General features: G+C 31.6%; 1 protein-coding gene across 1 annotated transcript; it reads right to left on the reverse strand.

Annotated features, from left to right (window-relative positions):
• Positions 1-4,181: 4,181 nt before the first annotated feature.
• On the reverse strand, positions 4,182-5,575 carry LOC128133049 (uncharacterized). Its single transcript, XM_052770062.1, has 2 exons — positions 5,132-5,575; positions 4,182-4,405 (listed from the first exon to the last, which is right to left on the reverse strand). The coding sequence occupies exons 1-2, from the start codon at positions 5,449-5,451 to the stop codon at positions 4,366-4,368; spliced, it is 360 nt and encodes a 119-aa protein (XP_052626022.1). The 5' UTR covers positions 5,452-5,575; the 3' UTR covers positions 4,182-4,365.
• Positions 5,576-12,529: the final 6,954 nt, after the last annotated feature.

A 12,529-nucleotide genomic window follows, 5' to 3' on the forward strand; every position in this document is an offset into this window, starting at 1 on the left:
TAGCACGTAATTTATATAAAATACTTCATATCTATGTGTAAGATGAAAGTAACTATATATACCATAAAAATCCCATAAATGCTTCCTAACTTCGAACCCCAAGGTTTACTCTACTAAAGCTTCATATTCTCGGCTCTCTGAACCTAGAAGGTGATGGGTTTGAACCATAAGAACATTCCTATGTGCACATACAAACCCTAATGCTTGGATCTAGGTTTCTTTAATTGAACATGCAATGTATCCAAGACTTTAATTGATAGATCTAGTGTAAACATTCAAATCATAACATATGAAAACAGATCTAAAGGATTACCTTGAATTGCTTGCTTGAATCTTCTTGTCCTTGGAGCTTAGAGTCACAATTTTCACTCCTCTAATGGCTTACAAACACCAACTGGCAAGAGGATGATAAGAGAGAGAGAGAGAGAGAGAGAGAAATCGGCCAGGGTTTCTTTAGATGCAAGAGTGCCGATTTCCATCACCCAAAGGGTCTATATATACTAGTGAGCTTCCTAAGGTTTCACCCTTAAAACCCTAATTGGATAACTTAGGCCCTAAGCAATCCAATCTCCTTATTGATAAGCCCTTGGACGATTTCTAGGCCCCTTTATTCAATTAATCTCTTTAAGTCACCAAATTAATCCCTAATTAATTTATGACTTATATTAATCAAATAACAACATTATTATTCCTTATATTATTCTCATAATATATTAATAATATTTCTTCTCTCATTATAAATTATCCTGTCAAGTTGTTATGGTGAAGGCAACCCAAAAGGACCATGCACAACCGGGTCAAATACTTGCCAAATATAGTTGCAGCCTTAGACACTATTCCAACAGAAGGGTCCAGATCTATCACACCAAAAAGCTCAAGATAGCTCTTCCTCTCACTCTACACACTCAAGCTCGCTAGGGTTCTCACTTATAGGAAAGGTAGTTGCAATTGAAGGCCATAAGTGCCTTTAAATATTGCTCGGGCCCAAAGATTTAGGGTTTCTGCCAACAGCGCGGACTCTTCGAGTCGCCTCACCGACTCGTCAAGTCCATTCATTAATCCGAGTCATCAGTCGCGACCTTACTCGACGAGTTTAGGCGTCAACTCGTCGAGTCTCTCTTCTTAACTCAAAAGAAAAATACTTAAATTATGATACATGGAAATCCGGATGTTACATTTTGTATTTTTATTTCATAGATTTCTTCATCAGCAAATGTTGCTACAATTAAACAAAAATAAATAATTTTGCTAAAACATAATACAATAGGAAGTTTGTTCACATTTAGTCATTGAACTTTTTAGAGGGAAACGAACTTTCGATTTTGTTCATATTTAGTCACTAAACTTTTTTTCGTTATCTATTTGCCACTAAACTATTGAAACTGTTCACATTTTACCCTTATAACCGGTAACAGCCGGTCATAAGGGTAAAATGTGAACAGTTTCAATAGTTCAATGGCAAATAGATAACGAGAAAAAATTTAGTGACTAAATGTGACAAAAGTCGAAAGTTCGTTACCCTTTCAAGTCATTATCCCAATATTATAATACTAGTTGTGAGACCTATGTAATACATATGTTAATTTTTTTTTAAAATAAGGTTAAATATAAATATCAAAATATTTGAGAACTTTAAATTTATAAGAAAATAAGAAAAATAATGAATTATTATAATTGAAATGTTTTTTATCTTTTAAATTTAAACAAATAATTTAAGCAAATAAACAAAAGAAACTAATGAACTTTAATTTGACAATTTTGAAATTAAAATGTAAGTTCGTTAATGAAATTAATATCTATTTATTAATACATTTATTGCAATTATTATATTAAAGTATTATATTGAATTTAGTAAAATAGAAAATCTCATAAAAAGACATGTGGAAAAAATCAATTCAAAAGAACAACAAAATAGCATTTGACAATTTGAATGAGAGTGTGACATATAGTAAAAAAATATTTATTTATTATAGTAGACTAGATAATCTTTTAATTTTATGTTTGTAATATACCGTTTTTATTTATTACTATTATGAAGTTTTTTTTTTTTATTTAAAGAATAATTTCTTTCATTAAAAAACTTTTAAAAATGATTAATTATTAGAAATAATTTAAATGAACAACATTTTGTTTAACAAAATTTATAAAAGAAGAAGATGGCTAGAAAAATCTATACATGAAGAGGATGATTTGAAAATTTCTATTTTTTTTTATTTTGTTTTTAATAATACGTTCTAAGGTTACATATAAAAAGCATTAATTATAAAAGTACTATCAATGTAAAATGCATTAATTATAAAAACTATTGTTAATTAATGTATTTTATATTTTTTAAATATAAATATTTTTTATAATTAATGCATTTTATATGTAATTATAATAATATTTTATATAATTAATACATATATTTTCCCTTAAAACAGATGTTAGAACATTCGTTTTTGGATTTTCTATTTATTCTCATTGCCGTGTTAGAGTTGGTTTTTGATATTGATATTTTATTCCGTTTTCTTATAATGACTATCAAATTTAGAAAATCTGATTTTGACTCATGACTTTATTTTTTGATTTTTTTCCTGATTTTTCTTCTTAAGCTTGCATACGTTTATTTTTGTTTTGTGAATTTGGTTTAGGGTCAATGGCCATGAAGGGTAACGGATTTTTGTCGATGTCTATATTTAGATAACCATATTTTTTTCATACATGTTTGACAATTAAACTAGTTTGACCTATTCAAAATACGATAATATGATTGTAAATTATCGGTAATATTGCTCTATTATAAACATGCCAATAAGTTTACTGGTCAAAAATATTAAAAAAAAAAAAACATACTTACATAAATGTGAAAAAAAAAATTCTTACGGTATTGGGCCAATTCCATGTTATATTAGTGGCTTTTATGACAATTTGTACTTGGCATAAAAAAACCCAATATTACAAAAATAGTAAAAATTTTAGTTTATGTCCATATTAAAATAATCATGTTTTTTAATACATATTTGACCTGTAAACTTGTTTGACATGTGTGATTCTTATTCATTATTTTGTTGTAAACTTGTTTGACATGTGTGATTCTCATTCATTATTTTGTTTTCCAATCGATGCTTTTTTGTGTTTCGTTTTATTACATCGTCTGTCTTTTTTTTTTTAATGATTTTTATGGATATTTTAATTTTATTGGGCATAGATTTAAGACTCTACTTTGTTGCCATATTAGAGTTATCTACTACGATCTACATATTATACAATTTCTATCGTTATTATGTCACTATTATTTATCTATCATTGGTCATTTTTTGGGATTTTATAGTGAAAACATTTTGGTCTTGTTTACCATGATAATACATATGATATATATTTATCTTCTCTGCGTGTTAAACTATTGATATGGATTAACACTTCTTAAGAAACATTAAGTATTTATGACTAGATACACTTGATTTGAATTTGTTTAGAAGAGATCTTGTACCTCCTTTACATCTCAAAAGTGATACGTGACAACATAAACTAGCTGATCTGATTTAATCTTTCAGACAGATGCATCTGGTTTACAACTTACAGATGAAACATCTCACAAATAGGGCTGTCAAATCGGACAGTCATATCGTGTTTTTGTCTGACAAGACACGACACGACAATGTTTTGTATAACACGAACACGACACGACACGATGTCGTGTTTTTTTTCATTAACACGAAAATGAACCAATTAAAACACGACAACATGACACGACACGACATGATAAAGATAATATTACATAACTATTAGTGTATTTCATTCATACTTAAAGATATATAACACGATAAAAACGACAAACACAAAAAACCCGACAACCACATGCTTAATCGTGTCGATTTATGAACACGAACATGACACGATATGACATCGTGTTTTTTAATCTTGACACGAACACGACACGAACACGAATTCGAATTTTGATTTCGTCTCAATTTCGTTTCGTGTATTTTTGTCGTGTCGTGTCATAAATTGACACCCCTACTCACAAGTGAGACGCGACAACATAAACTAGCTGAGCTGATTTAATCTTTCAAACAAGATGTTGTATCTAATATACAATTTACAGATGAAATGAGACGGTATAAATCAACCGATTGGACGAAATGATATACCTGATTTACAGCTCACACATAAAATAACACCGTATAAGCCAACTTAATTCATATATTACTAAAGAAAAATTAATTTTCTTCTTTTTCTTACAACCCAATCTTTTATAATGATATAATTCAAACAAATAATTACTTTTCACCAAATCTATGTAACAAAAATAATTATAATACCATTGAATTGTCGATGGTCACTTTTTAGTCTACTCATCATCATTTGAATCATCACTCACCGCTAATTGCTAAACTGGAGCAGGACACGATCACTGTGGGCCCTATAAAACGAATTATTTTCACTTCATGTGCTTTTTTCGTTGCAAATTTATTTTTTATTATTTTTACCACAATATTCATGGAATAGATTTAAAAGCAACAATTTCTTTTTTCTAAAACTCATCCAGCTTATGTCAATTTCAGTCTCAAAATGAGTATATCGTGTTTTGTTGAAATTGTTTATGCATAATAAAAAAAGAAAAAGTATTTGTATCGATTAAAATTTTAATTCTATCTTTTATAGGAGACAAATTGAATCAATATTCAATAATTTAATTACGTTGTATAATAAATAGTTTTATTTTATTTTATTTTTTTCGTTTAGGTATATGTGTAGATTAGATCACGCATATGTATATGCAACACACACTTATCAAAATTTGTTGTATAGAAATTATATATAAAAAAATTTAATTTCGTGTATCAAAATCGAAACAAAAAGTACATCAAACTGAAGGGTTGAATCCAAAATTCCTAATTGCTTGTAAATTGTAATCCAAAAATTTGCATGAATTATGTAATTAAATACGCAAAACTCCTAAATGTTTTAGTTTTAGATTCTAAATCGATTCACATAAACACAGATTCACAGAATTAAACTTGCTCAAATCACAGAATTAATCTTGCTCAAATCAATTCTCTCTCTCACACACACACATACTGATTTTTCTGTACAAAATCCGATCTCGGAAACTTTTACGTGCATTATAATCGAAATATCGAATCACCTGTGAGCAATTGAGCATCGACGTCCGTGCTGATCGTAATACTCACACCGATGAGTTCCTTCATCGAAATTCTGCGAGTAGCTAACGGCGTCATACCGGAATGTCAAAGGTTTTGGGGATCCATAGATGCTCTTCTTGCTTTCTCGAATCACTGTGTTGATCAGCTTTCTCCACTTCCGACGCCATCGATCACAGCCATTGTTGTGTTTGCCGTCGTTGATGAGTGTGTACTGGTTATAAGATTGAACACACGACGGCGAAATACAGCCGGAAAAGTAAGATGATGATGATGATGATCTCCGGTGAGGAGTGTTGCCCATTTTTTAAGGAGAGAGAGGTTCTTTCTGTTGAGATTCTGAGAGAAAGTTTGATGAATGAGGAGGATTTTATTGTTTAGTCTGTGGGTATGAGGGTATTTTGGTAATTTTAGGGCTGTCAATTATATCTTTGCCAAACGAACACTTGAGTTGCTTAAAATCATGATGTGTTATAGGACGTCCTATGTTATAATTTTAGGGTATTGTACATATAAAGTTATTATATTTTAGTTATTTTTATTATTTTAATAGTTGTGAATTTAAATGTGTAGTAACTAAACATTGAAATTGATAGATTTATATTTTAGTTATTTTTATCAAATTGAATAATTTTAGGGGAATGATACAAAAGTAAATTGTAAGAATTGACTTTTTATTACCATAAGACAAATGGATGAGTCCATCCTTCAATCTATTTTTTGTTATCTAGGGATCACATTCACTTTTTCTATTTTTATCAATTTATTTCCATTTTTCTCAACCTACGTTATAAGTAATCATTTTTTTCCAACCATTCTAAACCATATGTTTGATAAAGAAAATATTAAAATATCTATTAAGTTAAAGTTACATAAATAAAACCAAAACTAAAAATCAAATTGAATTACAAAACACACTACTACACATGGAAATTTAAAAAGCCATAATCCAAATTATAAAATGACACTTAAAATTTTTATCAAAGAAGATATATAGTTACGTTCAATGTGATCGGCCAAATCCTATTGAAATTGGTAGTGAGTTTTTGAGTCGTGCAATTTTATAATCATATTTCATTAATTTTTTTCGGTGGGGAGATCAATAGCATGTATTTGACATATAACAACGCCTTCAATCATTTTATGTAATTAAGGCAACACTACATCATATTTTACTTATGTATTTGTTAGTTGAACGTGCAGTGATTCTTATTATGCCCTTAACATGTTTTTAGTACGCCAAAAGCTTGTTCCATGTCTTTTTTTGTTGTTTCTTATGTTGTATTGAAGCGTTTTTTCCTAGTTGTGTATGCAAATGATTTCATAAAAGTTGCCCACCTTAAGTATGTCCCATCCGCAAAATAGTACTCATACTTGTATTTTTCTTCGTTCGAATGAAATGAACATTTTAGTGTTTTTCCAAGCAGCTTCTCGTTGAATACTAGTAATTGGTAGAGCACTGTAACATTTAGAATCCTATGTATAATTTATTATAAGTTCATTATGATTTTTGAAGGATTTTATTGGCCTCGGAGTGGAAAGGTTTCCCCACGACGTGGCATAGCCAAGAAGGTTCGCGGAGTATTTTTGTTCCCCACGACGTTGCAGGTATAGGGCCGCAACGTGGAGACCAGCTGATGACAAAAACCCTAATTTTCGGGCCTTCAGCCTTATTTAAAGGAAAGTGAGGGCAGGGTTTGATCACATATCAACAATCACAATAGTATGGATATTTTGGGAATCACTTTCCTTTCTGTCTTCTGAGCTCCGGCTGACTGTACGCATTGCATTCTTTTTATTACTATTATTTTCTAAAGATTTGTTAAGATATTCAAATCCTCAGTTTGAGTCTGGATTCACAAGAATGTTCATCTAATTTCTCAAACCAAGGCTTTGATACCAACTTGTAACGTCTCCATTTTTGTTGGATTATTGTCTAAGTCCATAACTATTTTGGTATGTACTTGACCCGATGGTGCATGGTCCTTTTGGGTTGCCTTCACCAAAGCAACTTGATAGGATGAATTATGGAGAGAAAGGATAAATTATGATTTATTAATATATTATGAGAATAATATATTAAAGGAGAAATCATATTGTTTAATTAATATTAGTCAAGAATTAATTGATAATTAATTTTGTGGCTAAAAGAGATTAATTAAACTTAAGGGACTAGAACTATAATTATAAGATAATTGCATTTGGGCTATGGATCACCTTGGAATAATGGGTTGGACGAATTCTATGGGGAAACCCATTAGAAATCGTCCAAGGGTTATACTAAAAAGGTCCATGGGCTGCTTAGGGCTTAAGCAGTCAGATTAGGGTTTCCTAGTTGAAAACCCTAATAGCCTACATGTATATATAACACCCTTAAGCCCCAAAAACATGGCTAAGAGTTCCTCTAGGGTTTCTAGACGTTTTTGGGCAGCCTCCTCTCTCCTTGTACTTCATCCTCTTGCTATTGGTGTTTGTGAGCCATTAAAGGAGTGACAATTGTAACTCTAAGCTTTCTAAAGTCATTGTAAGGAGGAATTGAGATTGTTATTGCTACATAACAATCAAAGGTAATTCTCTAAACCCTAATTTCAGTTTATAATATGTTAGATCTAAGATAGTAAGTCTTGGATACATTGCATGTACAATAGAGAAACCTAGATCCAAGCATTAGGGTTTGCATGAGCACATAGGATGTTCTTATGGCCAAAACCGATCAGTGGTATCAGAGTCTTGATTGGTTTCTGTTGTATGTGATGCTATGTTGAATTATTAACTGAAAATCGATTTTTTGGCCTCTGTCCGACTTGACTCGGCGAGTCAGTGGATGAACTCGGCGAGTCTATCTGACTCGGCGAGTCCAAGGGTCAGACAGAGAGAATATCGGGATTTCTTGTTGTTTTGCTTAAGGATTAATACCAAAAACGTATTTTTATGATAAAATCCGATTTTTATTATATTTGGATGATTATCCTTCATAAAACAAAAGATAATTTCAAATCTTTTGAATAATAGTTTCCTTATAAGATAAATATGGATTATTTAAATTATTTGGTAATTATCTTATGGGATTAGGTCAAATATAAATAATGACAAAATTAATTGTTTAATTTCTATTATTTGTTATTTGATCCTTGTGTTGTGAAAAAGTTTAAATTGTGCCCATGTAAGTTTTATGGTTTAAATTTGAACTTAAAGGTTTTGTTTTGAAATTTAAATAGTTAAAACCCTAATGTTTTGAAATGTTTCAAAACTTGCCCTCAAGTTTTGGAATTTAAAAGTTGATTAAAAGTTTAATTTAGAAATGTTAAATTCTAAAACCCTAGTATTGTTTTGAAAAGTTCAATTCACACCCTTATGGTTTTATTAATTAATTAAAGAGTATAATTAAAAGAGATTTGATAAATCCATAAAGTTTTGGTTTACAATTTAATTAAATTAAAAGTATAATTATTAAATTTGACCACCTAGTATTTTAAAAGTGTAAAATACACCCTATACTATATATAACATTAAAAGTCTAGTATTATATATGTATGAGTAAACAGTCAGTCTTACCGTTAGTAGGCCTCATTCACGAAGCTGGTCTATAAGGGGTGTTTAAGGAAATTGCCTATAAAATGGCGATTGAATGGGTATCCACTCTTACCCACCGCACTCTTGACTTGTGGAGGGTCGTTAGCCGAACGGGTAGGATATGACAGATACCTTCCATTATAAGTATAATGAAGTACAAAAGTAACTAAATGCGTTTACAAATTCCCAATCTTATTACCTTAGGCAAAAGTGAATTGATGCAATTCCATATAATCACTTTGTGCCCTTGCGAAGACGTTAGTGGAGCGTGTGTGGTTAACCGGCACACTAAATGGTTCTAAGCAAAGGTAGCAAAGGGTGACTTAATGTTTGCATTGTTCGGTGGAGCGTGTGTGGTTAACTGACACATCGAATAGGTGACTGTAACATGTGGGGGCACCATGTAAGTTTGCATGGTTATTCACACCCGCTTTGTGATCCTCGGTATCCCATTCACAAACTCGAGGGGCATATCGAGATTTAAACATGTCACTGAAATGTTCAATGAATCTCAAAGGGTCTAGGAATTTTCAATAGATTTAAAACTTAATCTGTTTTTCCTTTTTTATGGTGGAAATTGGTAAATCGTCATTTACCTACCTTCAAATATTTTGCAACTAGATTACGACATCCCTCTTCTAGGTTGTAGAGTATTGTGTTGGATCCTAGCCTTAATATCTCATTTGGGTGATTTAATAAGGACTTAATCAATCAACTAACTTGAATTTAATTTTTCTCCCGTTTTGTATATGTCAAAGTATGACAACTATGGTTTTCCCAAATCCCGTGCAACTAGCTTTTCACATGAGGATGATATTCCACGATTCGATCGAGGAACACGAGATCATTCTTCACTTCCTCCACCTCCTCCTATTATTCTCCCTAACCCACAAGTTCAAAAGATTGAAAAGTTCAAACTCACTCAAGCCCTTTTAGCAAGTGAACATGACGAAGGAAATTTAGTGTATGCACACATCCTAGAGATGAAGTCACACATTGATAGATTAAGAATGTTGGGATCTGTTGTCTGTGAGGAGCTGGCTGTTGACTGGGTTCTTCAGTCACTTCCTGACTCATATAGTGAGTTCATAAGAGAGTACTATATGATGAACCACGACGTAACCCTCATTGATCTCACCTATATGCTTATTGCTGCTGAATCAGCAATGATTTGGCACACTGGAAAAGCAAAGTTGATTGGTGGATCGACCTTCTAGACCTCTATGGATATAGGCAATGGCAACGAAAGGCATGCCATGATCGAAAAGTTTGATCATAAGAGAAAGGCAAAGTCAGAAGTAGCTCTGTGTGTTGTTCCAAAAGAGTCAATTTGCTTTTATTGCCAAGAGAAGGGGCATTGGAGACGAAGCTGCCCTATTTACCTAAGAGATCTAAGAGATGGGAGAGTCAAAACGTATGGCTCTGCTTTAGGTAAAATCCATTAACTAACTCTTTTAAGTTCCTATTCTAAATTCTTAATACATGATGTGATAAGATTACATTTTGATGTCTTGTAGGATCGAAGAAAAGAGAGGAAGCTTAAGGGAAGAAGTGAGTGAAATCTAATCGTGAAGAAATGGATTTCGATCGCATTACTTGAATATTAGAATCTTGAGCTACTACTTAGAGTTAGAATAGATTGCTAAGAAATATGTATTAACATAGTTTTTCAATGAGTTGCATTGTAAGGACAACTTTTTTCCGCAATAAAATAAATTTTGATTTTTTTATTATTTATTTATGCTTGCAATGACGTGTATGAAAAATTGATGTTTGAAAGTTTCTATTATTAGCAATAATGGATTTGATTCTTAATTATGCTTTTTGTGGAAAGGTCAAGAATTTATCAAATAGGGAAACTTTCTCATCGCCCAAGTTTCAATTGGATAGAAACTTGGAATCATACAACAAGTATTGCATGATGAATGAGAAGTTTCATATTTGGAAATTACACTAATTCGTTGACAAAGTGTCAAGTGAAGGGCTAGGAGATCAAGTACACAAAGGTTGTGTGTTGATCAAGTCCACCACAAGAGTGACAAAGATATTCGTCATGATTTACTAAAGGTTTAGTGGATATGATTATACTTATAAGATTGAGTGTAATTCCAAGTTGATTTGAAAGAGTTTAAATCAATAGCAGAACGAATAAGAAGAATCAAGTAGGCAGAAAGATAAACGTTTCTCTATTTTAAGAAGAAGGGAGAGTACCTTTATTATGTTTTATGATAGGTCTTAATGATTAAGAACCATATCTCAATTGATCCTCTAAGTGAGTCTTAGTGCAATTGTATGTCTGAGAAGAGGAATCAAGAATTGAAGAAATGGTTAAATGAAGAAGCCAATCATACTTCGTTCCAAAACAAGTCTTAGAGTTAAGATTGTGACATTGAGTGACAAGTCTTAAGTAGGTTTATAACATTCATCAAATGTGGAATTTGAAAAAGGGTTTTCTTATTACTGCACATTTGAAATTGGAAAGTTGTGATGTCTTAGGTAAGACAAAGACCAACTATGACCAATTTTGTGAAATGCTTATTCTTGATAAAAGCTACACTAATCCTTGAATATTTGTTTGTCGAGAAATGTTTATTGACAAGAGAATCTTATATGTCAAGGAGTCAGTGGGAGTCTTAATGGTCTTAAAAATTTTCAAGAAAAAATCAAGAATAAACCTTATCGATCATCACTAGCACACGACTTGAGGTTTACAACCTATCGTGTTGACACTATCTTGTTTCTGTGCCATTCCAGTTGAGTTAAATATGCATGTGAATTCTATGAGTTCTCATTTGAATGCATAAAAGGCAAAGACTTTGATCAATGAAAAGTACATTGATAAGAAAGGGCGAGCTGCTTAACTGCTTGGAAGACATGGTGGCACTCATGTTACCATAAGGCAAGAAATCAAGATTAAGAAAGTTCGGTCCATAAGAGTTTGGATTTGTCGCAAACTTTGGTTTGGACAAATTCGCATGGATAGGAACACATACACCATTAAAATATAAGTCTCATAAGATTCCCTCCTTCATTAAGATGACTGTGAGGAAATGCTTTCACCAAGAGATATTTTAAGAAGATAGTGATTGTGAAAATTGTATTCTTGAATTTGATTATGGTTATGGTATCCCTTTCCATAATTAGAATTGTAAGATATGGCAATTAGTCTGAATTGTTTAAGACACACATATGAGCTATCTAAGGCAAAGGTGTATGAGATTAAGAAGCTTAGATAAAAGATTATCAAAGCATTAGGTATTAGAAATATGAACTTAAGAAATTCAATAAGTATTGTTTTTTTTTTCTGGAAGTTAAGCTGTTTTCTGAATACATGTCAAAGCTAGTGGGAGCATAAGTGTTATGCTTATATGATAATAATCATCATGATAGTGGGAGCATAAATGTTGTGCTTGTATGATTATTAAGGCAAGTATTGCAAGTTAGCAATATTAATTATAGAAAACAAGAGTTATACTTTGCAAAGTCGTAAGGGTTGAATAGTTGTTTTGCTATAATTAAGGGAGAGAATATTATGCTTCATTTCACATCTAAAGGCTTAGGTTGTGGAATGTTAATAAATTTAGTCAAGGATACGTAGTGTGTTCTCAAATTTCGATTATGATTATGGCATAGTTCGAATTTGAGAGCGTGGCACATAAAATATTATGGCAGAAGATTGATAAAGTATCAGATCTTTATGTAAGACATTATGCATCGTGTCCCATACGCTTCGGGTATAGGATCGATTGCAAATGCTATAATATTTGACCATTCTAAGATTTTCCAAATGTCTAGCGCATTTAGAGGGA

Source organism: Lactuca sativa, chromosome 3 (genome assembly GCF_002870075.4).
Source record: "Lactuca sativa cultivar Salinas chromosome 3, Lsat_Salinas_v11, whole genome shotgun sequence".
Classification (NCBI taxonomy): Eukaryota; Viridiplantae; Streptophyta; class Magnoliopsida; order Asterales; family Asteraceae; genus Lactuca; species Lactuca sativa.

Excerpts from the sequence above, each read along its gene's own strand:
- LOC128133049 (XM_052770062.1), bottom strand. The coding sequence starts at position 5,451 with ATGGGCAACACTCCTCACCGGAGATCATCATCATCATCATCTTACTTT. Across the intron at positions 4,406-5,131 it reads CGATGCTCAATTGCTCACAG|GGCCCACAGTGATCGTGTCC; the intron begins GTGATTCGATAT and ends TTCGTTTTATAG.